Raw genomic sequence first — 27,326 nt, 5'->3', positions numbered from 1 at the left:
ACCAAAAACAGGAACCCAATGAGCGGAGATGCTGGGCTCTGCAGAAAAAGAGCAGTTGAGCTCTCCCCTCACAGGTAGCAGGTCGACCTCCTTCCCCCAGCAAAGCAGTGCAGGAAGTGAAGTTACCCCCCCCACCACACACACACATAGACACCCCCTCTCAGTGCTTAGCAAGATYGTTTAGGTGGGGCATAGGTCTTATTGTCTTCACTAATCGCCCAGCCATCAAAAGGATGACCTGGCAATCAGTGTTGCAAAATGGGAAAGAAAAATTCCCCAAGAAAGGAAACAAAAGGAGAAATCTTAACCCACAACAATTGCCTGTGAGAATAGAAACAAGTTTTGCTGCCAAAAATAACAATTTCTCCTAATATATCTTAAACTTACTGCACTTRCCTCCTCTTTACTGAGCTGAGAGTCACAAAAACATTTCTACATTTCGGGATAGCATTCCTCTTGCCTACCGTCATATTTTTAGTTCTTAGCTCTTCTTYACCTGTAATTAGATAATTTAATTAATTACTTTGAAGGAGGGCTTGAATATATTACTACCCACTTTAGGAATACAATGCAGCAAAACTTATMATCTCTGACAGTAATAAAAATCCTGTAGATCGTCTATGTGGAAAGGGCTGAGGYACTTGCCATTTACTAATTAATCTATCTGGAGATTAAGCTACAAGACTCAGCTAGGAATGTTACTTCTGCCATCACTTGTTCTGCAAGAGAAAATACTGGCTGTCTTTTCTCATGATTCCTACGAAGAARGACTTTCAGCTTTCAAAACTAGAAATGTCAACCCATGACAAGGACTGAATTAAATACTGAGGAGCAGACTGCAAAAAGGATTAAAGTATTAGCATCCTAAGTGACAGCCTAGATGTAGATGAGTGTAGATGGTCAATGGCAGCTCAATACAGCTTCAAGAACCACCCTCAAACAGGTGTCATACTGCTGTGGGTAACCCAAAGTATTACATTCCATATCTGTCTGTGCCCAAAATTGTTATTGTGTCTTTAACCCTGCAGCYGGAAAATGGAAAATGTGGGTAGAAGGGAAGGAGTACACAGGCACATTTAAAACTGGGTCTTCCGAGCATCTCTGTTGCCTGGCAGCATTTGCKGAAGGTGGTGACTCTGCTTTAGAGGGAGTTGCTCCAGGCAAGCTTCTGGGCTTGCAACTGTAGCAACTCAGAAAAATATCATTCACAATTAGAAACTGTTTCAAAATGAAGTTGGCAAACTCTATGGGCAGCAAAAGCTTAAGCAGGTCCCTGGGTCTGAGCTGCCCCATGTAGGTGCCAGGTTCTTTTCCCCTTCCCCCATCCTGGCACACCTGCAGCATGGAGGACAGAAGCATCAACACCAGTGGAGTCCAGCAGGCAGCAGGAGGAAGTAGCAGGTGGTGGAGCTGACCCTATGTCTTGGTTTGAAAGACAGGTGTTTTGCCAATAAAGGCAGGGACCCCCCTCCTTGGAGTGGTGGATATGACCCCCCCTTCCCTCTGACTTATTATAGCTTTGAAAAAAATCACGGGCTTCCAGGCAAGAATATGGGGGAAAGGGAATAACAGTTTTATTAATATGTATAACAAAGTGAAAATAAGTAATAACAACAATAGCAGCAACCAGCCCAGCCACAAACCCAGTGACAGCCTCACACAGAGATACTCACCTGATTCCCCAGCGACTGCAGGAGTGCTGTGGCGCAGGTCCCGGCTGGTTCAGATCTCCCACATGGCCAAGGAGGGGCACAAAACGGGCAGAGATGGATGGAAAACAAAAAGTTCCTCTGCAAACTCACAGCGGATACACCGATCTCAGTGCTCCTTTGACCAACGCAGCACAAATCTCAGGGGTCCCAGGCAAGGCACCAGGGCAGAAGATCACAATGCAGCAAAACAGGAACCAAAGAGCAGTCAAGTTCTGCTCCACAGGTAGCAGGCCAACCTCCCTCTGAGACAAGCAGGGCAATATATATAGTTACCCGCCACCACCACACCCACACACACCCCCTCCCAGTACTTAGCAAGATCGTTTGGGTGGGGTGTAGGTCCTATTRTCTTTACTAATCGCCCTGCCATCAAAAGGATGACCTGGCAATCAGTGTATCCCAGCAACAAAATGGGAAAGAAAAATTCCCAAGAAAGGAAACAAAAGAAGATCCCATAARCCACAACACCCTACACTTGCTGAGAACTCCCATCTGCCACTAGAACTGCTTCATAGGCTCCTACCTTCACAGAAGGGTTCTGTTTGTCTGCCATATTTTTTTCCTTTGTCTCACAGACTGTATGGTCTCCTGGGGAAAGACATCTTGGGATTGTGAAAAATGGAATTCACTCTCCTGTGAAAATTTAAAAGTTTATTAAATGACAATAGGTGCCTGAGGAGGCACCGGGTGCTTGGCAATTTGCCAAAGGCACATCTGGTATTGACTGGAGACATCTTTAAATACATTTTGTATTGCATCAGCTTAATGCCTATTCATAGACATTTATGCATATTCAAACTTTTCCAGGAAATGTTTAGTATGATACCCCTCCGGTGTAGCCCCTTGTTCCGTGGTTTCAGTAGATGACAGTTGTTGATAGGGAAGTGTCCCTAGCAGGGGCCCCTGGGATGTCCATGCAGATAAGCCCATCCGAAGGTTGCGGGTCCCACCAGCCAGACTCCTYTGCRCAGCCGAGGATGGATGTTCTACGAGCTCTGACTAGAGACTTTTCACTACACATCCCAAAGCCTCTGTTCCTTCCACCCCCACCCTTTCACTGTCAGGGTCTGTGCTGGCCTGGCAGTTGATAGCCCTGGGGCAATGGCCTCCCCACCCCAAAGGTGTTAAGCATCGTGATCTCTTTGTGAGTGTATGCATCCTTTTCCCCAGCTCTGAGCTGCTTCTTATCTTTAAGATCACTGCTGTCAGGGCCTCATTCAGGGTTTTTTGGTGATCTTTCTTTGCAGCTTTTGTATAGTTTTGCTATAATGTAAGAAATAYCATTTATGGAAATGTTTAAGTCACAAGCCATTSATGCCYTATCAATCAGGCTCATCTGAAATAGAGGCCAGACAAAGTTAAGAGAATGAGCATAGACAACTTTAATACAGGCCTAACAGGCCTACTGGTACATTAGGGCAGACAAAAGCCTCCTCCTGAGGCTACACCCAAAATGRRCASCRGGTCACGAGATCKTCACCTTTTATRAGTTCTGCYTTATTAACATATTGGGTCTTAATTCTCCAATGATCTTTACAGGTGATGATGTCAACCACCCCAAACTTGCTTCCCCCAACTTGCTGTTGTTTACATATTTCTGGGGCTCTCAGGCAGGTGTCCTTGGATTCAGGCTCAGAGAGGGATTGTTTTGTCTAAAGATGAGAGAACAATAGTTTTTAGTGCTGTACTAGGGAAACACAAGAATACAAATGCATGAAAATAGAGAAACTAAAAATCCTAAGGCATCACCATAACACTTCAGTTTAACCACAAGTATTCTATATCTGAGTTACAAAAGAAAAACAAACCCATCAGTGATTATTTTACCACTGTGTCTCATAACTAACCTACTTATGMAAAAAAGGCAACATTGCACGCATAGCACTCATCTTAGTATTTGTGAATGCCAACGCTATAATATGTGTTTACAACAGGATACAGAGCTGATTTTCCCTTTGTCTTTCAAGCCATGGAGGCCACCATCTTGGGTGAAAGGGTCTTATGCCATTTTTCCCTTTTTCTCCTTACACGCTGTTGTCATTGGGGGGCCACCATCTTGGGAGGGGGCGTTATCCCTGTCATTTTGGATGTCTGTTTTTTCCTGTGCGGTTGGTGATAATTAGCAATTTTGTAGCTAGTGATTATTTACTGGACTTTTTTCAAGGGTGGGTTGTTTGTTGTTTTGAGGGGYTTTGCCTATTGCCATTTCATTCATTAGTAAACTGTGATTTTTTCGCTTATATCTACTTGTATTCATTCCTTATTGGTGGAAAGAGATTGGTTGAAACTAAGGAGAAGTAACTCATTTTTGAGTGTTCACCTCTTTGTCTTAACCCAAGACACATACAAATGGCAAAGCTGTTGGTAATTGCAGTGTGACACTAAGTGGGGAAGGTAATTCTATAGTTTATGTGTTTAGCCCTAACGTTTACTACATCTGTAATGGGTGATATTATTAGACTGTTAAAAAATAAATTAGTTGTTCCTGAAAGACTCCTTAATTAAAAGTGAAAAAATCTATGTAAATAACTGACAAAAATAAAAATGGTATTTATTTCAGAGTGATGCCTATATAACTTGGGTCAAAGTTACAAGATGCTTATATAGCTTGATTTATAAAACACCTATGTAATCTGAATTATAATGTTTTAATACTTACATAACCTGAATTATAGCTTTTAATACTCATATAACCTGAATAATAACTTTCTATAAYGTAATAGCCAAATGTTGTTAACTAATTGCTTAATGCTTAAGTAAGCAAAGACTCGCTTACTGATGGATAATCTTGAAAAATAGATAAGTWTAGCTAATTGGGAAACAGCAAGATGAACTAATGAGAAATTGGCAAATGTAAAGYGAATTAGCCATTAGATGAAGAATTTAGACCAGTTAGATCCAGAAAGCCCAAGGAACACCATAACTGTGCATACTCTGAAGGAAAAATTGAGAAGTTCAGATGCGAGGAAGACGTTGAGCCTTTATTGAAGAAGGTGTCCCAAGACCACCTAAATTGGGGAAATGCAAGCACAGTACAGAAAAATGATTTATAACYATGAGGTAACCATATGTAAATTAGTTCCAGACAYGCATATGATGGTGTTATGCTGACATACCAATATTAAACAATACTTACTGTATAAATAAGACATAATACTTGACAAAGGTGGGTGAGTTAGGTGGAAAAACCCCCTGACCTCCAGCGCTTCAATAAACAAATACCTGTTCTATAGACACCGGTCAATGGGTTTTTATTTCTAGCCTATCTTTTCGGGCTTCAGGAGCCTCAAAACTCTGAAAGAGGTATTTGCAACAGCTTGGAATAAAATAAACACAGACCTCTGCTCTCTTCAAGCAGGATCCATCTTTACTACATACACTTCAGTATTTATGTGTTTCTTCTGTGGGGAAGTTTTAGGGCAAGTTCTGGAAAAGTGCAGCAGGAGAGACAAAACAGCYACACCAGACCAAGCATCCTCAGAGCAGGCATTCCTGCGCTGTACTCAGTCATTCACACAGACCTCACCTCCCAGCGTTTTAGGTAGTAAAAGAAAACATTCACACACTGGTGTTTATGACTGGAGTCAATCCTTTGGTATGCACCTTTCCCAAGAGAACAGAGAGCTCTTATCAAGGCTGAAATGATTGTAACAGGCCACTGCTTCTATACAGAGCTCTCATCAAGGTTTGGATGGCTGCAGCTGGCCTGTGCATCTACAGACTTCTGTTTCACAAAGGTAATAATAGAATAATTACTGTTTTTTTAGCTTATCCATTTGTCTATCCACAGTCTGGATGTAGCTTTCTCTGAATTTTTCCTCAAATCTAACAGAATTCTTGTATTAATGGCATTTACTTCCCAGCATAGAAATTCTGTTCCCTATCTCCAGGGACTGTTGGGTTATTTGGCAGTTACTTGCAGGAAGAAACAATAGTCTTTTAAGCTCTTTGTGTATTTCAGCCCCAAACACTAGCTAATGTGTACCTCCAGTTTTGAGAGACACAGTCAACATTGGTATGTGAATGTCTCCTTCTGCTGTCAAGAGCTGGTATGTAGCAACAGCTTTGTCCTCTGGGTCACTGCCATAGGTCAATACAGCCCTGGGGTACCTTAATCAAGAGGAGTTGGACTTCAGGCAAATACCATCTGGTGAAGATTATCGTGGTAACACATAACATAAGCTGCTTCCCGTTTTTTCTTTTTTATTTTGGATAGTTTAAGAGTTCTGTAGCCTTTCTTAACTCTGAGTACCCATTAAAGGAACATTTGAACATAGTGTGTTGTCAAGGTACAAGGCAGACAAATTATTAGCATTTTCAGAGAATCTGAGTCTGTTAGCAAATCTCAGAAAGGACTGAACATCTGATGCTTGCTAGTAAAGCTAGAGAGACACTCACCAATTACAGCAGGTGTTATATCAGCTCTTCAATGCACACCAATATTTAAAATYAGACAGTTTCTCAAGAGTGTATCTGTCATGTATCATATGATTAAATGCTATACAGAGCAACTTTAACAGTACATTCCCTCATTTATCTGGAAGTAACTTGCACTCTGTGCTACTTCAAGCCTGAAATACTGGAAACAAAAATGGTTTGTCTCAGAAGAAAAAAATCCCAAACCTAAAAAAAGTCAACATTTTTCTCTGCAGATGGTCAGAACAAATGGTGTCTGTTATCTTCTCAGTAACAGAAACMAGATGTACAGTGGCTATCAAGTCCTACAAGCTTTTTCACGATTTGTGCTGCAGAAATTACACAAAAAGGAATTTCTGGAATTCTTTAGAAATTATGTGATTGCCACCAAAATGAAGACTTTTTTCCTGCCAGTGCAATATTCTTGGTGGCTCTGTGGTTGCATCAAAAATGATAAAACACGGGAGAAATAGCTATTTGCCTGCAATACTTTAGCAACTGATACAAACTTCATGTCTTTTGAACAAAATCATTGAGAGAACTGGAAGTGTCTTTCCAGGCCTTTCCCAGACCTTAGGTCTTTGAAGAAAAAACTGAACCACTCTCAAAAAAGCATGTAGCAGATACAAAGGGCATTTGCTTTGACTAGAAATGGTAACCTGAAATGGTTACTTGGAGCTCACTGGACAAGCTCAAGATAGTCCCTAAATATATGTAATAAACTTCTATCAAAAATTAGATATAAAAAGAAAAGTTTAAATTTTGATAGACTGGACTTTTTGTGAAGTGCTCTTTGGTCTTAGGAAGAAAAGCCACAATTTGTCCCATTTTTTCTGAGGTATGTAATAATTTTAATCTGATACTCCTTTCATTTAAGAGGATACAAGAAAACAGTGTAGAATGTTTTCTCACTTATGAGCAACATTTTGCAATTTTCTATATAAATTGAGTCTTATGACATCTTCAAATATTTAATATTAATCAAATGAACAGTAGCTTTTTATTGACACCAGTAAAATGGATTTGGCAAAAATGTGGCAACAGTCAGCACATTAAAGCAGTCATATAATTTTTTTAATAGATGGTTCAGCTGCAAAATACAATGTGCATTTTAAGGAAAATAAAACAAATTTAGAAGAATTTCGATTCAGTCTTGGCTATTTCTACTGGGCTGGAAATCCCTGTCTCTCTATAATTACTATGTTTATAAAAATCCCAGCCAGGCCTCACTAGTCTTCCCTCAACCCCCACCACTAATTTAGCTTTTTTGTGTAGCTTTCATTTCTGCAACGAAAATAAACTGAATTGAATTTCCCTCTAGAAACAGGACCTACTTCAATAGCTAAACAAAAAATTATAATCRATTTAACTTCTGTAGTAGAAACACTCCAGTGCAGTTACCCAGACTCAAGGATTTTTTGTGATACAGTCATAATGGCAGAAGCTCCCTTCATCCTGGAAAGAGACTCTGAACAAAAGTGTAGTTTGATGATTTTAACTCTGTTTACCTTAGGAACACTAGAACCACTCCAGTTCAAAAAAGCAGCTAAATCATGGGAAAACACAGGCAATCAAAGGCATAAGAAAATCCAACAAAACGTGGGACATGCACTTTATGAATTCAGAAAAAAAATTGCCTGCACTGAAAGGGTCTCCTTATTAAAAAACTTGATTATCTTTAATTAAATGCAAGTAAACATTTTAATGCAAGAAATTTGATTGTATGAGGATCAACAAAGTGAAGTGCCAGGTCCTGCACTTAGGTCACAACAACCCTCTGCAGAGAGGGAAGAGAGTGGCTGCAAAAGCTGCTGGATAGAAAAGGCCCTGCAGATGTTGCTCAACAGCAGCTGAACACGAGCCACAGCATGCCCAGGTGGCCAAGAAGTCCAGTGGCATCCTGGCCTATACTAGAAATAGGGTGGCTAGCAGGACTAGGGCAGTGATCGTCCCACTATACTCAGCACTCAGAATGCTTGCATCGTGCATCCAGTTCTGGGCCCCTCACTACAAGAAATACATTGAGGTGCATAGAGCATGTCCAGAGAAGAGMAACAAAACTGGTGAAGGGTCTTGGAGAGCAAGTCTTATGAGGAATGGCTGAGGGAGCTGGGGTATTTAGCCTGGAGAAAGTAGGTTCTGGGACAGCCTTGTCATTGTCTGCAACTACCATAGGGAGGTTGTAGCCATGTGAGTGTCGATCTCTTTTCCTAGGTAGCAAGTGACAGGATGAGAGGAAATGGCCTCAAGTTGTACTGGGAAGGTTTAGATTATACATTAGCAAAAATCCCTTCATTGAACAGGCTTCCAGGGAAGTGTGGGATCAACACCCCTGGAAGTGTTCAAAAGATGAGTGGATGTGTCACTTGGGGATATGGTTTAGTGGTGAACATGACAATGTTAGGTTAACAGTTGGATTCCRTGATCTTAGAGTTCTTTGCCAACCTTAACAACTTTATGGTTCTATGACTCCATTTAAGACCACAAGTTGTCTAAAACCATGACAATTAACTTCAGAAAGAAAAGACATGACAGCTAATGCCATCATAAATTATGGCACAGCATATGTCATAATGAGACATTAGCTTCCATAAATCAGGCAGGTATGAGATTTGAAGTGCTAAATAAAAGGACATACAAGAATGATAAATTGAGAGAAAGCAGCTTGTTTGGTTGGGTTTTTTCACAGCTGTTGTTTTCCTTCCTAGTGGCTGTCACTGCTGGCCAAACAGTGACAAAAAAGAATAGTTACAAAACATATAAAAGTGGGTGAAAAAAAAGAGAGAAAGAAAAAGTTTACTGTGGGACAAGCCTCTTTTATCCACTTTAGCAACCAGRGTWYMCATTTGTGTCAAACATACATTGGTTAAGAGACAGCTGTTTAATTAGTAATCAGAACATAATTGGTGAGTTTGCAAAAGCTACAGTATTAGTAATGTTTATAATTTCCAGCCACCTGCNGACAGCTGTTTAATTAGTAATCAGAACATAATTGGTGAGTTTGCAAAAGCTACAGTATTAGTAATGTTTATAATTTCCAGCCACCTGCGTTATCAATTCTACATTCCAATCTCCTTTTCTCAACAGTAGCCAAGGATGTGGCATTTCCTCCTCCATGTAGGCTGTTAACACTCCCTTTCTTTTCCCAGGCCTCAGTCATACACAATAATTGTCTGAGTTTCAGAATCAGGGTTTGTGGGGCCACTTTTTTTCCCCCACAAGTAACTACACATATCGGAAGTATTTTCCTTCCTGTTGCTACTGCATACTGCTGAGAAACCAAAAACAATATAAAGATTGCCTTTAAGCATCAGTTGCAGATGCAGGACACTTTCTTTTCCTATTCTGTGTCTCAAGACCTGATGCTCTGGCTGCTACTATCCCTGCCTGGAGGGCTGGAGCTCAGAAGCATTAAATTCTGAGAATTATTTCTGGAAAGATTTGGAGTCATCATGGCTGATATGCTCCATGGTGGAGATTTAATGAACCACAATGGTCTTCCTTATTTCTACTTCCTTAAATATTTTTCAGAAGTATGGTTGAGAAAAATATTTCTTCAGACTATAAAGAAGCAAAGAACACGTTGCACACTACTGTATGCATCCCTCCTGAATCTCTGACTCTGCAAATCTGAATGACCTCGGGGGTAGTCAAGATTTGCAGGGAGCACAGAATCACCGAATAGGTAAGGTTGGAAGTGACCACAGTGGGACACCTAGTTCAATCTCCCTGTTCACACAGGGTCCCCTACAACTTGTTAATCAGGAGTATGTCCAGGCRGCTTTTGAATATCCCTAGGGAAGAAGTCTCCACAACCTTACTGGAYAACCTATTCCAATGCTCAGTCACCTGCACAGTGAAGTTCTTTCCCATGCTAAGGTGAAACTTCCTGTGTTTCAATTTCTGCCTGTTGCCTTTCATTCTATTGCTTATCACCACCAAGAAGAGCCTTGGTCCTACCTCTTGATGTCCTCCCTTCAAATACTTCAGACATTGATAACAACCTCTTTCAGTCCCCTCTCCTCCAGGCTAAACAGTCCCAGCTCTCTCATGAATGAGGTGCTCCTGTACTCTCATCATCTTTGTTGCTTTCCTCTGGATTTGCTCCAGGATCTCTATGTTCCTCTTGTAATGAGGAGCCCAGAACTGGATGCAGCGCTCCAGATACAGACTCACCACAGCTGAGTAGAGTGGCAGGATCACCGTTCAAATGACCTCCTGGCCACACTCTTCCTTAATGCACCCCAGGACACCAGTGGCCCTCTGCCACAAAGGCACACTGCTAGCTTACAGACAGCTTGTTGCACCCTATGACTTCCTTCTCCACAGAACTGCTTCAGAGCAGGTCAGGYCCCAGCCTGYACTGGTGCATGGGGTTCTTTCTCCCAAGTGCAGGACCCTGTTCTTGCCTTTGTTAAATTTTGGAAAGTTTCTCTCTGACCAGTTCTCTAACCTGTTGAGATTCTTCTGAAYGGCGTAACAACATTCTGAGGTATTGGCCACTTCTAGAGTGTCAAAGTATACTCCTAAGTGTACTTACACCTGGGGGACACCACAGGCTTTCAAATAGATCCTGTGTCACTGATCACAACTCTCTGAGACCTACCATGTAGCCCATTCTCAATCCACCTTACCATCTACTCATCCAGCTYACACTTCCTGAGCTTGCCTATCAGGAAATCATGGGAGACACTGTCAAAAGCCTCCCTGAAGCCCAGGTTGACAACATTCACCACTCTCCCTTCATTTATCTAGCCAGTTATCSCATTGTAGAAGGCAATAATCTCCAATTTGGCTTCTTCCATAATTATAATGACATGACAGTAAACCATTCAAGTTCATAAAATATAAATCTATTAAGTGTGAGAAAAATCAACTAGCCAATGACCTGGTATAAAAAGTGGAGAAATCCAACATTCCTTTACTGAGCTGCAATAAATTGTGCTTCAGCTTGTCATGAATAGCACATCACAAAGTGGAAGATTAATYATTAAATAACAAAGAGTTGAACTTCCTACCAAGTTGAAGTTGACTTCCTACCTGAAGTTGAAGCTTCCTACCAGCCCACACACACTAAAACAGTTTGTGTCCCTGGCATAAAGATGTCCCTGCATTAAAAAGAAGACTAGAATTTAAACTTAAGCTTCTATCAGAGAAGCCACGTGCACTAGAAATCCTTCACGTGTTTATTCACCACATCTTGCAGTCAGCCATATAGGAGAAAGAGTCTTGTTTTACATATGAAGAACTGAAGCAGAGATGTTTACATCCAGATTACAGACTATTTAGCCACCTAATCTGAGTGCATCATACCTAAGAGTTGTGCCTAAATKATTTGAACTGGTGCTTGCTACTTACTCTAGATGCGTTCATGATGCTTGCTCTATGGAAAAAACAATATTTTTTCCATARCATGGTGTTGGAATAATTTCAGTCTTACATTTAGTAACTGACAACCTGCCCATTTGAGAATTGTAATTTATGAAAAACTATTWAAAAAAATCACACCCTCTCATGAGCGCTAACTGTGGTCCATTGCTTGTACYCACTTTTTCTTAGGAATGCAGAGTAATACATTTCTCCATATCTCTTCAGCACCCTCTATTGTTTATATTTTCTAATAAAAATATCATTCTTTTTTAAATGCTGAGACATTAAAAAAAATCAAACTATATGCAAAGGCTTTTTCCAATACAGCATAAAAATAAGGATCAGTAATGCAGTGTGTAACCAAAAAGCAAGAAAAACAAGAAGTTATAAGTGTGTATCCACATCATACTAAAAAAGGGTAAGAGGAGGAAACCAAAAACATGAAGGGACAGTAAGGGAGACAAAAGTGATGGAAGTATTTTATGAGGCATTGTGGTTGTGCAAATCCTCCCCCCTCCCCACCTTTTCCATGCTGCAGTGTGATCTGAGATCTTTCTTGGGCGATATCTAGCACACTCATTTTGGTCAGGCATCTATGTGAGATCATTAAAATATTTATTCTATGGTTGTTTAAATGATCCCATCCTATACTGGATGATAAAAAGAAAATGAAGGAGACAAACACACAGATATAAACCCTTATTAATTAGCATTAACAAAGACAGTAACCAGAAGAAAAATAACCAAAAATATCTGGTCATTCACACTTATTGTTGGGCTATCAAGAAACAGCAGGCTACATTGGTTTTGGCCATGACAGAACTAGTTCTTTTCATAGTTGCTCATATGGTGCTGTGTTCTGGATTTGTGACCAAAACAGTGTTGATAACATAGGAATGTTTCTATAGTTGATGAGCAGCACTTACACAGCATCAAGGCATTACTCTCACACTGCCCCATCAGCAAATGGGCTGAGAGCATACAAGAAATTGGTAGGGACACAGCTGGGACAGCAGACCCCAACTGACCAGAGGAATATCCACATCAGACAGCACCGCATTCATCTCAAAGAAAAGAGAGAAGGACTTTTGGAATTATGCAGTCTGTGTTTCCCAAATAAACATTATGCATGATAGAGCCCTGCTTTCCTGGGAATGGTTAAACACCTATGCTCATGGGAAGTAGTGAATGAATTCTATATTCTGCTTTGCCTATTAAACTGTCTTTATCTCAACCCATGAGTTTTTTCACTTTTACCCTTCCAGTTCTCTCTCCCCCATCCCTCTACGTGTGAGTGAATGTCTGCTTACCAGGGTGAACTCACAACATAGGCAAAATGGGACTTTGCAAATGATAATGATGCAAATCTCAGCATGTTGGAGGCAGTGGGTGGAAATATGACAACTGATGAGGCAATGTGCAGGGCAAGGGAGAGTAGGAAAGAACAAAGAGGGAATAGGCAGAAAGGCCTATAACCACAGTTAGTCAACACACTCATCACTGCAAGAGAATTCTATCTTCTCACCACCACAGCCTCTCCTTCAGCCTTCTCTTGACTATTTGCGGCACCAACAAAAGATTCATTGCTCCCTTAACATCAGTGTCTCCTGAAAAAAGGGAAAAAATACCCAAACCAACTGAAACCCCAGCACTGCTGACCATGACAAGCTACTTTCTAGAAGAAATTCCCAGTCTCATTTGGCAGAATAAACTCAATCACTATTTCTAAAATAATCAAAGGCTATATGGAACATGCCAGGATTACGAATAAATCACTCTTGGAATAAGGAGGAAAAGACTTCAGAAAACAACCACAGGGTAGAAGCAGGGGCAGCACTCCCATGAGTGAAATTTAGTCATGCTCTTGGCTTCCTGGAAGAGAGCCTAGAGGAAATGTYGCGTTCCAACTGTGGGGAACTGCAAGGAGTTCTTTGAAAATGGATGGGCGAGAACAAAATKAAATCAAACRAGACAAACTTTGTATCTGAGAAYCATTTATTAGCAACGAAAAGTAAGTAGTTGCCCACTAAAGGGGGCTGGAAAAGACAGTAAAAGAGAAAGGAAAATAGAAAAGGAATGGGGAGAGAGAGAAAGGAGACAGAGGGAGAGAGCAGGCGTTACCACCAGTATGACCAGGGGGTGCCGTCAGCATCCACATGATGGGGGTGAGCGCTGCTGCCAGAGGGAGAGCAGCTCAGGGAGAGGAGTGCGGTTCCCACGGTGATGGTCTTGTGAAAAACGAGATTCGCTTYCTTGTTAAAATTTAAAGGGTTTTAATAAATGATAATAGGGTACATAAAAGCAAAAGGATACGACATCAGGTGCTTGGCGATCTGCCAGAGGCACGCCTGTTATTGACAAGAGACATCTTTAAATACATTTCATATTGCATCAGCCTAATGCCTATTCATAGACATTTATGCATATTCAAACTTCTCCCAGAACTGTTTAACATGGATCCACCTTTTTAGAGCATGAGCAGTGATGATGTTTAGGCCCCTGGGGTCGTGTACATGTGACCCCTGTTCCATAGTTTCAGCAGATGGTCATTGTCAATAGGAAAGTCCATAGCAGGGGCCCCTAATGGGTCACAACACCTCTGGCCTGTCCATTGCAGATATGGTTGTCTGAAGGTTGAGGGGTCCCATCAGCCAGACTCCTTTTGCCGCAAACAATGGATGTTTTTACAAGTTCTTCCGACCAGATATTTTTCTAATATGTCGCTGCTRGCCAAACAGCGACAWAAAAGAATAGWTACAAAACACACAAAAAGAGGGTGAAAAAAAAGAGAGAAAGAAAAAGTTTACTGTGGGACAAGCCTCTTTTATCCACTTTAGCAACCAGGGTTCCCATTTGTGTCAAACATACACTGGTTAAGGGACAGCTGTTTAATTAATAATCGGGACATGACTGGTGAGTTTGCAAAAGCTACAGTATTAGTAATGTTTATAATTTCCAGCCACCTGCATTATCAATTCTACATTCCAATCTCCTTTTCTCAACAGTAGCCAAGGATGCAGTATTCCTACTCCATGTAGGCTGTTAACACTCCCTTTCTTTTCTCAGGATTCAGTCATACACAATAATTGGCTGAGTTTCAGAATCAGGGTTTGTGGAGCCACTTTTTTCCCCCACACTAATATGCATACTAAAGCAACTATGATGGCATTTTTCTAGCAGGTCAGTGTTGATAACCTTGGGGAAGGYGATCCTTTTCTCATGCATTCCTTTCTCCTTTTCTTATCTTTTGGTCAGTGTAATTGCAGCCAGGGCACCATTCATAATCTAAATGAGTCGCCCYGTAGCTTCTTGTATAGTTTTGCTATAATGTGCAAGAAAAATCCTATATGGAAAAGTTTAAATCAYAATCTACAATATTTSAAGATAATKAAATCATAATCTACAATATTTCAAGATAATTATTACAAGATAATCAAAGTGTTCTATAACTACATCTGAATTACAAAGAAAATAAGAACAGTAATTATTTCACAATCATGGTTACATAACTAAACTTCTACAAGGAAGACAACATCATATTATGATGCACCATACATAGCATCCATTTTTTTTATCCCTGTGAAAGCCAACACTATAATATGTGTTTATCACAGGCTGCTGGACAGACAGGTGAGTGGACACTTAGACAGGTCCGGGACCCTGGGTGGAGTCGAAGCAAGCATCACGGTGATGGGCGAGGTCGGAGGCGGGCAGGTGGCTCAGGCAGGACAGGTGGCGGCTGGGGCAGGTGAAGGAGCGGGGCGAGGCTGACGCTGCACTGGAGGCTTGGAGGGCAGATGGCGTCCTGCCAAGTGCCCAGGAGGGAAGGCAGATATGTGGGGGCGAATAAGAGCTAGCGAGGGCAAAATCCAGGCAGGCTGGAGCTGGGGGAAAAAAGAACCCCTCAGCAGCAAGCCCACCWGCAGYGAGCAACAAARARCAAAAAAACCCAGCCACACGCACAGAGACAGACGACCACCCCYAACTCCAGCTCAGCAAAGTCCCCAAAGTCCAGCTCCTCAAAACTCAGCTCTGAAAATTCAGCTCCCGAATTCAACTCCCGAATTCACTCCTGAAGGCTCATGGTGCAGTTGATTTTTTTATAACCCCTAGCTCCTCCCAAAGTCTGCCTGCTGACCAGGAGACCACTGGTCCAGTCCAAGYTTCTTCCATTGGTGAAGCCGTTCCACCATCTGATTGGAGAAATGTCTCTCCACGTACCCATCTGAGGTGTTGCCAGGCAAAAGCCCCCCAGAGACAAGGCTTCACCCATCTCCTGTTTGCCTCCTGCAGGCTGCATGTGTGCACCCCTTCCCCTACATGCCTCTGACAAGGAGTGTTGAGGCAAACCAAGATTAAAATGGCTCCTCACAGGCAACCTCACTCTGTCTAACACCATGACGACACAGGTTGTATCATGTTTTTTTATCTGGAAAGGAGAGAAAATCTGATCCATTTTATGCAAGATAACTTGTTCTTTATTTCACACCATTTGCTCATTTCTCACCATATGTCCTCATACAATATTCATTCACAGGGATTTTCATTGCCCACATTAACAAAGAGRCTCATCCTCTCAGGCCAAGAGTTAATCAAATAGTAAGCAAAAACAGAGCTAYTGAGGTATGTTGTAGCAAGTATAGTCAGAAGATTTCTACTGGAACAGAATTCAATTCCATACCACTTCAGGTGGGCTATGCAAAGTTGTCCAGGCAAATATCAATCTGGAAACCCTCCAGAGGGCTCTCCTGCTTCATGGAGGTATGACAGCTTGCTCAGAGATGCCTCAATTTGGATTGCATTGCTCAATACTGAATACACACAGCACCAGCTCCAGAGGTGAGTTATACCTTTAGTTTTTTGAGGAGACTGAAACACTTCATTGCCTTTACCCACAGCTCAAAACGTCCCAAAAGCGCACTGAAATTTCAGTTTTGCTCCTCCTAAGACTAAGATACACCAACACTCTCAAGCATTGTGTCTTTCATAGCATATAACTGTTCACAAAAACGGCTTTCTGGAAGAGGAGGTATTTTGAATACTTTCATAAATATTGAAACAATGTCCATCTGATGGCTGCATCTAACAGTGTCTCASATCAAAATACTCCAGCAACTCAGAAAAGATTTCAGACTTCATGAAAGAGGCCTCAGGTTGGAAAAAGACGAAGATTCCAAACACTCAGGCAATTGCTGGAATAAAATACTGAAGTGAAACCTCCTCATGGAGCAAGATGAAATGGACAACTCTTTTACATACAATATCTGTAAAGAGAAAAAAAAAAWGTAAATCCAGCTTAAAGAAGGAAAAATACTTAAAAATTACATATTTTAAAGGTGCCACCATAAGAACACAATGCTTCTAGCACTTCTGACAGAAGGACAGCTAAACAACTTAAATCCTTGAGGGTCTGTGAAGCATTAATAGTCTATGAACGCTGACATGGAAAAGTAAATATATAGTGTGCAGTTTTAAAAYGCTATACCTATTATTTACATCTTCCTTGGGAAATTCTTAGCATCTGCACTAAACCACAACAAACAGATGTTCTCAAGTAAAGCACACAGTTATAAAAATAGGATATAAACCCACAGGCTTCTGCTAGAAGGGAAATATTGTTTCTACAGCTAGAAACATTAGATGCATAAAATGCATTTTAGTATTAGAATCAGTGTAAGAAAGCATYCAAAGAGGAAAAAAAAAAACAAACCAAAAAAACATGCCAGTAAATTCCAATTTCTCTGCTAGAAGCTAGAGGCTTTAAGACTTTCAAAAGATAGTATCTCAAAATAATAATAAAAATTAGTAACAACTTTAAAACAAAGACAACAAGACAACATGCATGACTAATGAGTCTGAGTATTCAGCCTGATACTTCTAAGTGTCTGACTTATTTTTTCTTCTCCAAATGCCGAGGACCTGAATCTTACTGCCTAGAAATGTAAGTATTAGAAATCCTTGGGTACAGTAAAAATAGTTGAGTTCCAGACAGACAAAACAGAAGATAAGGTATTCTGCTGAGACTAAGTATGGCAAACATCCCTACTTAAATGCAAGCAGAGCTACTGAACTTACTGCACAATGCTTTTGTAGGATTGACCTGCTGTCCAGCAAGCAGCTGCTGCAGCTTCTTGATGTCTAYGCATACCTCAGCCATACTTTCCAGATCTCTGCCTTGAGCAGAACTTTGACATCCATCCTCTGATGCTACAAGCATAAGGACACAACACTTAGTCCAAACATAAGAAGTAGTTTCAACACCCATAAGGACATACCTGAAAACTGCCGAAATGGCTTGTTTTTGAGAAACAACAGTGCAAGAAAAAGAAATCCCAGTTGTCCTATCAAGCTGTCAAGAATAATGGAAGAGATTCCCCACCACCACCCCCAAAACATGAAACAGCCAAGTCATTGGCCACTTTTAAGATTTCATTTGAAGACTTCAAAATACTTGATGCTATTTTCTAAAGAATAAAATGAAAATACTGTTATAAGCAACACACTTTAGGTAACGGGATCACACAGACACAAGCGTAAGAACAGGAAAACTTACCCCAGGRAGGATTTCCCAGGTCTTTAAAATGTGTTGTTACAGATACTAAGTCAGTTTCTATTTTCAAGTTCATTTCTCCACTCAAGTTTGCTTCAATCACCTGCAATCAATCTCAATTTTAGGCAACCAACTTTCACGCTGCAGATTTATAGAAGAATACAGTTCTGTTTTTTTCAAATACAAGCTTTCAAAAGTACTTCAGTGAAGATCAACCATACTTTCTGAATATGGTTTGAACATTCGAATGTTCAGCTACATCAAAATACATTTCCCATCATTCCTATGTGAATTACCCAGACCAAACTTTCAGAAAATGTGGAAAGAAAAGAATTGAATTGCTCTCCAGTACTTTAAGAACAAATATTAGCTTTGGGAAGCTCATGTGCTGAGAAAAAAGCTTCAGGAATAAGAGACTGAAGCTGGAAAAATGCAAAAATTCCTGAACTTCCATTAAGTTATTCAATAAATAAAAAGTCACCTACACAGTCTATATGACACACATAGAAAATGGGATGCACCAAGCAGCTGCATCAGATTAGTAACTCCAAGAAGGATTTTGAACTAACAGAAATCCTGAGAGAGTGCCAAAACCTTTCAAATTCCATCCTGAAACCTGGAAGGAAGAATTCTAACGAGACTATATATGGTCCTACACAAATCCCAAGCTGATCAGAGGATTCCTAAAGCACAACTAAGCACTTCATTTTTGTGATTAGATGAATTTTTAGTAATTTAAAAAAAATACTTGTATTGCAGTATCTTGTATGGAATGAAGATGCCAAGCTCCCAAACAATGGACAAGTACTATCAGAAATTTCTTCTAAGCCCATTTTGCAGCACTCACCTTCACTAGTTTTATTACCAGGATGCATTTATCAAAAAAAAAAAAAAAATTGTGACACTTGATCTTTTGTTCTTTAACAGCATGAAAGCAAGGCACTTAGTAAAGTTCAATCCCATCATAAAGCTATCCTGTGTGAGAAAAGATGCTCAGCTCTAGAAATAAAAGCTTAATTTTGTGTAAGCATATCCAACAAGGACATGGGGGAAGGAAAGAAGGCAAAAACAAAGCGCCCAAAAAATCTGACCAAAAAAAAGAGTTTGATGTGCATTTGCAGAATAACTGCCATTTGCAAAACTGCCAGAAACCTARGGTAATCACTCAACTCTTCCAAGTCTTGAAAAATTGAGCCTGTTCCAATTTTGGGATTCTCAGTTAACAGAAAATTTCCTATTTATCAAAACTGGTATGAACAGCATCAAACCCAAACTATTCCAAAGCTCTCCACTTACTTATTGACTTTCATGTCAGTCAATTCTGGTGACTGAAAGCAAAAMCAAGTAAATTAAAATATCAAAGCCATTTTCTGTTGAACCTGCAGAGGGCTTCTTTCAATTAAAAGACTCATCAGCCATCCAGAAACCTAGGGTAGACTGCAAACCCAACATGTCAGAGTCTAAAGCACAGTCTGACATCCCAGGGCTATAGGCAGAATTTCCTTTAAATCCTGCATCAAGATTACCTAAGGTTCATTCACAGATACCTAACACGACGCTCACGTAATAGGCATTTCCTCAGTGAAATCACCTGGAAAGGCTCCAGCTAGCCCCCTGTAGTTTCTTACCAGCTATAAAGAGCGGCTTATAGCAACACAATGCCATGTTCTCTCACAGACTCAACACAAAGAGTATCATTTTCTGAGAAGCTGAGGAAAAGYTCTTCAGTGTAAAACCTAAAATAAATCCCATCATTCTCATCGCAAAATAAGATAATGTGGCCGCACCAGTTTAGGCAACAGGGCAACATGTTATGCCCCTGATGAAACAATGTGTAYATGCTTGAAGTACCTTAACTTACAATAAAATTGCTAAGATTCTTCATTCTTTCCACAACACTCTTCATTGTTTTCAGCACTGGTAAATAAATACTGACCTAGAAAAACATAAGAACTGCATTTGCACAAGTACTTCAGATGTGATTGGGACACACTTTCAATTCCTAGTTTGGACTGAATTATCTATGGCTTGCAGGGTGCACAATACCTATCTGCAATCAGCAAATGTCTCAGGAACAGAGGAACTCTTTCACATATATTAACAGGCCATCATTCTAGCAATTGTTATAGACAAGATTCCAAGTCTGTGCTCAAAATAAAGTAGTGGCCTGTTTTTGCACATCAGACTCTCAGATGAACCTACATGTGTTACTAAGTAGTTAATTACTGTAGCCATAAAAGAAAGGAGAAGATTCCCATGATACTGCAGTATTTCTGGAACTGCAGCAGTGAAAATTTGAAATAACAAAACAAAATAGTTCAAGTTTCTTCTTCAGAATTTAAATACTCTTAGCTATAAAGATAATAGACATCCATAAACTCAAACAGGAGCACATTTGCACAAGGACCTTTGCTTGCAACTCTGCTAAATATCAAAAAGGATACTAAGAGGATATATAAAAATCAGGAGAAAACACATACATGTTTAACTCTGCCAGACAGGCCAKGCATTTCAGAAAGAACAGATTATTTGGGCCATTTGGCACCTAAACAGCTGAAACAGTCTAAACCTGTGTGGTTATAGGTGCTTCAGATTAAAGTCATGCAAGTCCTTTTCTCCTCCCTTCCTCCACCATGAACATCACAGAAACTACTGGCGATCACCCAGTCTGTTTTCATAGTTCTGAACTCTCTTGTCTAGATAGAAGCCATGTTCCATACCCCTCCAAAACTGTAGCCTCCAGTCTTTCCTCTTTCCTTTCAACTCCTTTCCAAACACCACTAGTAGTATACTCTGTAGCTATACCATCCCATTTGCAATCACCCCTTTCAGTACAGAATGTAAAAACAGAGGCTTACATCAAAATCTGGCACACTGGGCTCTCTGAAGTCATTCCACATTCTTCTGGGAATAACTCCCACGGGAATATCATGTGTCACAATCCTACTGCTGCTTGATAAGGATGGCTTGAGGGAAAAAGAGGATGCTCTTTTAATGCAATTAAAAACAATACTGGAATTCTAAATTTAAATTTTTCAGATCCACTCTGGGAAATGCTATAACTACATGCCACAGACACTCAGTTCTCGTTTCCCCTAGGTTCCTATCAATATGCTTTAAGTGGGCATCCCTTTTGAATGAGGAAGATTTTGTAAGGTATGAGTCATTAGTGTATCTATAAGCTATTCGTAGAGTTGAAGAGATAAATCAGTGGAGTTAACAACAAGAAGAATCAGAAGTCAGCATACAATATCAGGAAAACCAAAGGCAAAACACAGAGCCAAACAGTACACTGAAAACTCCTTCACCTAATGGCTTCAATGAATGGCAATAATCCACAGAAGATACAGAGAATGAAGGAATGGAGAAAAGAAGATGTTASAAAAAGTTGTTTCAATAACATAACCTTGTTTCTTCCTCCACCTCCTCCTTGCCTTTTGGAAAAGACAAAGCTGGTTCTGTGTGCTACCAACCATGATGGCAAGAAAGCCTAGTGAAATGGAAAATGGCCACGTTTCTTTAATTTTCTACAATTAAACCAAAGACTACCCTTTGATCTTAGGAAAAGTACTAAATTTTTAAGAACTTTTTCTTAATAATGAAYATGAAAGCATAGTTGTACTTACTAGCTCCACAGCAACTCTGAGACAGGGACAGTGTTTATTAGTCAACTTGATCTTCACTGCCTTAGCATTCTGGGCAGTTTTTAATGCTCTCGACAGGTTCTCAGGCACCAACTCTAAATAGATTTCATTGTGCTCTGCAGCTACTCCTTCCATCTGATATTCATCGAAGAAATTCCCCTACAATTTTTGAACATTGGGAAATAAAGCAAACAAGAGGGGCAAGTTTTATTTATCAGACCTTAAGTTTAGAACTGCATGTGTACAACAGAAACTTTCCTCTGCTTGCCATCACCTGAGGAATCAAAACAGGCTGCATAAGCATGAAGGCTCATTGCTTCAGAATAAAACCTAGTCATTTCTTCCCCAGCACCTAAACAGCCCATAAAAGAATGCATTATGCTTTTCCATTTCCAGTTCTGAGCAGGCCCACAGATCAGCAGACACTGAAGCGTTACACTAAAGTGATAACCAAGGAAAAGGGAATATCCAGCCTGAAACACCTGTACAACCAAACCTTGACAGACCTGGCACATCTCAGGTGAGGGCTACAAGAAACGACTCGTACCTGAAACCAAACTGCATGCTCTGGTTTTCAACAACATATGGTTAATGAACTTCCCTGGGCTCACCTGGCACAGCTCACACCACATACTGGCGCCTCCATTTGCTACTTTATCGGAGAGGATGAAATACAGCTTGCAGACAGTAAGGCGCAGGATACAGGTCTTGGCTAACTTGGCGATTGTGTTAATTATACCTGCCGGAGGGAGAGAGAGAGAGATGGGGACGTTACAGCGGTGATGGCTCCAGCCACCCCGGTCTCTGCAGGACAGGGAAAAAACCTTCAGGCTCCAAAAACGCAGCTCAGGTTGCTGCGCAAACTCCTGAACACCTCGGGGCGAAGGAGAGCGCCTCACGCTACCTCCTCCCACGAAARGCCTCCGGTCCTCACCTCCCTCTTYCTCTCTCCTTAGCCCGGGAAAGCCAGCCCCAGCCGCTCAGAGGCACTGCCTGCCCCGGAATACTCACGGCTGAAGTGGTTGAGGCAAGCGAGATCCACGATTTTAGCCCGAAATCGCATGGCGGTGCGTGTCCTCCCGGCCCCCTCGCCCGCTGCCACAGAAGTTTAGAGAGTGAGAGGCCTCCCATCGACCAACTCCGCGCAGGCAGCGGCCATTGCAGCCGCTCCCCGGATGCACAACAGGGGTGGGCAGGGTTTGTCACAGGCGGGCCCTGACAGAGTTCCTTCCGCTGCACTAGCGGTCCTCCCAACCCGCGTTGAAAAGCTTAGCTGTAAGTAAAACGTCTCGGCATCCTCTGAACATATGTGAGAATTCATCTGTRTGGGTCCCAGCGCCGATGTCTCGAGGAATTTTCGTCTTTAAATCCAGGAAGGCCCTTGCAACAGACACCATTAGCCCCTGGCAGAGGCCAAGCCTCGACACTGCCCGCACATGACGCGGTGGTCGGGAAGGAAAGCAACAGTCCTGCAGGAAAGTGGAGCGAACAGAGCTCTCTGACGGGCGTTTCCACGGGCCCTGTGGTTAGCCAGACCAGCCAGAAAGGGCTGGGCAATCGAAAGTGTTTTGAGAAAGACATTCTCTGTCTGATAGAGCACGTCATGTKCTCAGGCTCCCAGCTTAGTGCAAGGTGCACAGGGGTTTAGGTAAAGGTTGGAATAGTCCAAGGAAATACAAAGTGAAGAACTTTGCTTTGCCTGTCACTGTGCAGCGTGTGTGTTTCCTACAGAAGATGGTGTCTTTTGCCTTTATGATTTTGGTTCCTTGCAGTCCTTCAAAACTACAGCATTCCTAGAAACACTTTTCTAGTGTTGTTCTTTTTGCTCTGTCAGGATTATCTGGTCTTCTTTTGTCACACTGCAAATTCCCCGGATCAGCTAAACTGCCTCTCTTGTATTTGATTTTGAAATATTTTTGGGATGCTGTTCACATGTGYTGATGCTCTCTTTCAATACAGTCATTATGAAGAAAATGAAACAACCTTGGGTCTGTATATTGACAGAGACAGCAATAGCTTCTGGAGAGGTTATTCTCTGGTTGTATTGCTCTCAGGCCTTCTAAATTTTGTAGAAAAAAGCTGAAGATTTTCCTAGAGAAACCAGTGCAGCAGGGTGTCAAAAGTTCTGATCTAGGACCCTGCTAACTATGCCAATTTGTCAYATATGTGTGGTTTAGGGTCACTCGAAGAATCATCATCAAAGGTATTAGCAAAATACCTTTTTTTTTTAATATTAATTACATTTTCAAGTAAATATACATTTCTAAAAGTGTGACATAAAGTTTCACTCTACCATGGATGAAACATATGAAGAAAAATAGAATAAGAATAATTTTAGAATGATTGTCACAGAGACYAAAGACTGATGCCCAAAAAWGGCCTAGAAATAAAACCCCATRGACCRGTGTCTATAGAGCAGGTATTTGTTTATTGCAGCGCTGGTGTAGCGCTGGAGGTGAGGTGGATTTCTCCTCCTAACCCACCTGCCTTTGCTTAGAATTGGCAGGTATTTATGCAGTAAGCATGGTGTAACATTACCTTTGTCACTATGCCCTCATATGCCCACCATACGCCCATCACTATATATGGGCACGGAAATACACGATATCACAGKTTTGCAAGTACACRTGTGTCATCCTCAAWTCGGTGGTTGTGGGGGTCTCCCTCTAATGAGACACCATTGTCTTCATCATGGTGGACTTTTCACCTTCATCTTCAGGGCATGTGCAGTTGTGATGTTCATGTTTTTTCCTAGTCCTCCAAGTCTTCATTTTCCATTATTTTGCTGACTGTCTTGTGCTTCTGCCAAGTTCTCATTAATGCTCTCTACTGTTCCTTGTTATAGCATCAACCTGTCTACTTTCTTCAGAACTTTTTCTGATTTATGCCCCTTGGTGATTTTACGTGTCTATGTACTAATCCAGCTGGCTGGATTACATCCAGCTGATACACTAATATAAATAATACCCCAYATAAAAACTTATAACARTATATGAAAAKGCTATTATTGATAATATATTGAAAGCTATTACATTGTATATTGATAACATATAAAAAGTTACTACATTCTTATATTGATAATGTATAAAAAAGTTATAGAAAATTTTCAATCAATAGGCCCCATAAGCACTTTGTCACTTTGACATAAACTATAGGTATCAAAACAAAAATGAGTAAGGAAGACTCCCCTATTGTGTCACAAAGTTAAGAGTACACCCTCTTGCTTTTCAAACTCCTGATAGAGTTTAGGTGCCTCTAGGTCAAGTCTTAGTTTCAGACTTGGACAACAGTTTCTACTTAAAGGAATTAACTTCAACTTTTTCATTAAATATTGTTCCACAAACTTTTGTTTTTGTCTTGGTTTGAAAGACAGGTGTTTGCCAATGAAGGCAGGGACCCCTCTTGGAGTGGTGGATATGACCCCCCTTCCAAATTATTATAGCTTTGAAAAAATCACGGGCTTTCAGGCAAGAATATGGGTAAAAGGGAATAGCAGTTTTTACTAATATGTATAACAAGGTGAAACAAGTAACAACAACCATAGCAACAGCCAGCCCAGTCCCAAACCCAGTGACTGCCTTACAGAGACACAGCCCCCACTTTGGTGCAGTTACAGTCCCAGTCGGCAGGGGCGCTGTTGGCTCCCGGCCGGGCAGGGCGGGTGTGATGATTCCCCGGCGGCTGCAGGGGGCGCTGTGGCGTGGGTCCCGGCTGGCTCAGATCTCCCACGTTGACAATGATGGACACAAAATGGCAGAGATGGATGGAGAAAAGTTTCTCTGCAGAACTCACAGCAGAAACATCGATCTCGGTGCTCCTCTGGACAGCGAGAAACCCCAGGACGGCAAAAAGACAAGCAGAATCTCGCGGCTGTGAGATGGGATGGAGCAGAGCTCACCCCTGAAGCTGGAATCTCAGTGGGTCCCCGGCAAGGCACAGGGGAGAAGATCACAGTGCAGCAAACAGGAACCCAATGAGCGGAGATGCTGGGCTCTGCAGAAAAAGGGCAGGCCAGCTCTCCCCCGAGTAGCTAGCAGGTAGAMCTCTTTCTCCCTGCGAAGCAGCGAAGGAAGTGAAGTTACCCCCCACCACACACAAACACACATACCCCCTCCCAGGGCTTAGCAAGATCGTTTAGGCGACCTTGGGCATAGCTCCTATTGTCTTCACTAATTGCCCGCCCATCAAAAGGATGACCTGCCAATCAGTGTATCCCAGCAACAAAATGGGAAAGAAAAAATTCCCCAAGAAAGGAAACAAAAAGARAAAATTTTAACCCACAACAGTTTTGTAACACATGGCTGCAGAGGATAAAGCCCTGATGGTATGAAATCCCTCACATTACATTTTGCAGTTCAGCACACTTTACATCTTTCACATAGTTGCAGACTGCTTTYAGCTAAATGATTGGTATATGAAGGYTAAGTGGGGTGTGTGGAAGGAAGATTTATCTAATCCYTTTCAATTTGTGGCATCCTCATATACGTGGATTACAAAAAGCTTAAGAGATCCACATMATTTGTCTTTTTTACCTTTGACTATGTTTTTTCCTGAGAAAGCTGGACAGATGTTTGTTCTCTAGCTTGTTTTCTAGATATGGCCTGTTGTTAACAATGCTTTATAACCTCTGAAGGTTAAACCACAAGGAGAAGACAGACTTCGCACATACAAACAATTTCTATCACTTGCCCTAAATAATARAGAACAGGGAATTAATAACCAAGATGGGTATCACAAATAATAATATGCTACATATAAACCCAGAAGTCTGCAAAAAAAAAAAAAACCCAAAACTTTATATTGCTCTGTGCTCTCATCGCAGATGACTAACAGATGTTGCAGAATAAAAACAGACTCTGCTYTGGGGGTTCAGGCCAGGCAGGAGCCATTTATTACTATAGCTGGAGGAGAGAAGGCAGATTGATGGAGACTCAGTTATCTATCCATATTGTCTTAAAACAAACGTGCTAGGATATATCACATTGACAGCAGACATAAACAGCTTTATGAAGGAGCCTTCATAKGGCAGAGCTGCACTGACAAGAGTAGGAAACTGTCACAGCAGTAGTACCCCTCTTTTCCTGRTAACTCAGAACCTCWGTGCAGTCTGTGGATCTTCYCAGCCTGTCAACCATTTGCTTACTGCTGTATCAGTGGTCAACTTCTGGGCATAGCTGAGTCGTGCTACTACACAATTACTTGTGATTAAAGCCAATTTCTTCTGCAGTGTTTGCTTGGTTAATGTATTTTTTCCCTATTTTTCCATTAGTTGTTTACATAATAAATGGATCATACATGCATTTGAAATCATGATTTCTATGTTTTTAAGCCCATCTTGATGGAGAGACAAAGGAAGTGAGATAAAAATCTGAGAATGTCAACTCTGAGAACCAGAGGGACACTGAGCATACTACCACAGCAAATGAATAGATACTAGAAAGGACTCTTTCTCTGTATGACAGTTTTAACTGCACTACTAAGACCTTTCCACAATTATTTCATCTATGAGTGGGTATTATTGTAACTGATCATTTGGCTTGAAAAGTTTCTGTGATCTGATCCCAGTCTGCCAAAGCTCAGCTCTGAACAGGTCTATATCACTGGATTGAAGAGGGAGTAAAATAGCTTTATGGG

At 41.2% G+C, this 27,326-nt stretch overlaps 1 protein-coding gene across 2 annotated transcripts; it reads right to left on the bottom strand.

The window, feature by feature from the left end:
* Positions 1-15,437: 15,437 nt before the first annotated feature.
* On the bottom strand, positions 15,438-22,892 carry HUS1 (HUS1 checkpoint clamp component). Of its 2 annotated transcripts, XM_057367468.1 has the most exons (8): positions 22,704-22,892; positions 22,304-22,431; positions 21,675-21,851; positions 20,907-21,014; positions 19,910-19,984; positions 18,052-18,151; positions 17,574-17,705; positions 15,439-16,762 (listed from the first exon to the last, which is right to left on the bottom strand). In XM_057367468.1, the coding sequence occupies exons 1-8, from the start codon at positions 22,753-22,755 to the stop codon at positions 16,680-16,682; spliced, it is 855 nt and encodes a 284-aa protein (XP_057223451.1). In that variant the 5' UTR covers positions 22,756-22,892; the 3' UTR covers positions 15,439-16,679. The 2 variants fall into 2 exon arrangements, with proteins under 2 accessions (XP_057223452.1, XP_057223451.1); XM_057367469.1 differs by lacking the exon at positions 19,910-19,984 and having other exon boundaries at positions 15,438-16,762.
* Positions 22,893-27,326: the final 4,434 nt, after the last annotated feature.

Source organism: Malurus melanocephalus, unplaced genomic scaffold (genome assembly GCF_030028575.1).
Source record: "Malurus melanocephalus ecotype Western Australia unplaced genomic scaffold, MMel_1.1 scaffold_79, whole genome shotgun sequence".
NCBI lineage: Eukaryota > Metazoa > Chordata > Aves > Passeriformes > Maluridae > Malurus > Malurus melanocephalus.
Note: the sequence above shows the minus strand (reverse complement) of the source record. Positions and strands in the feature narration are given on the sequence as shown.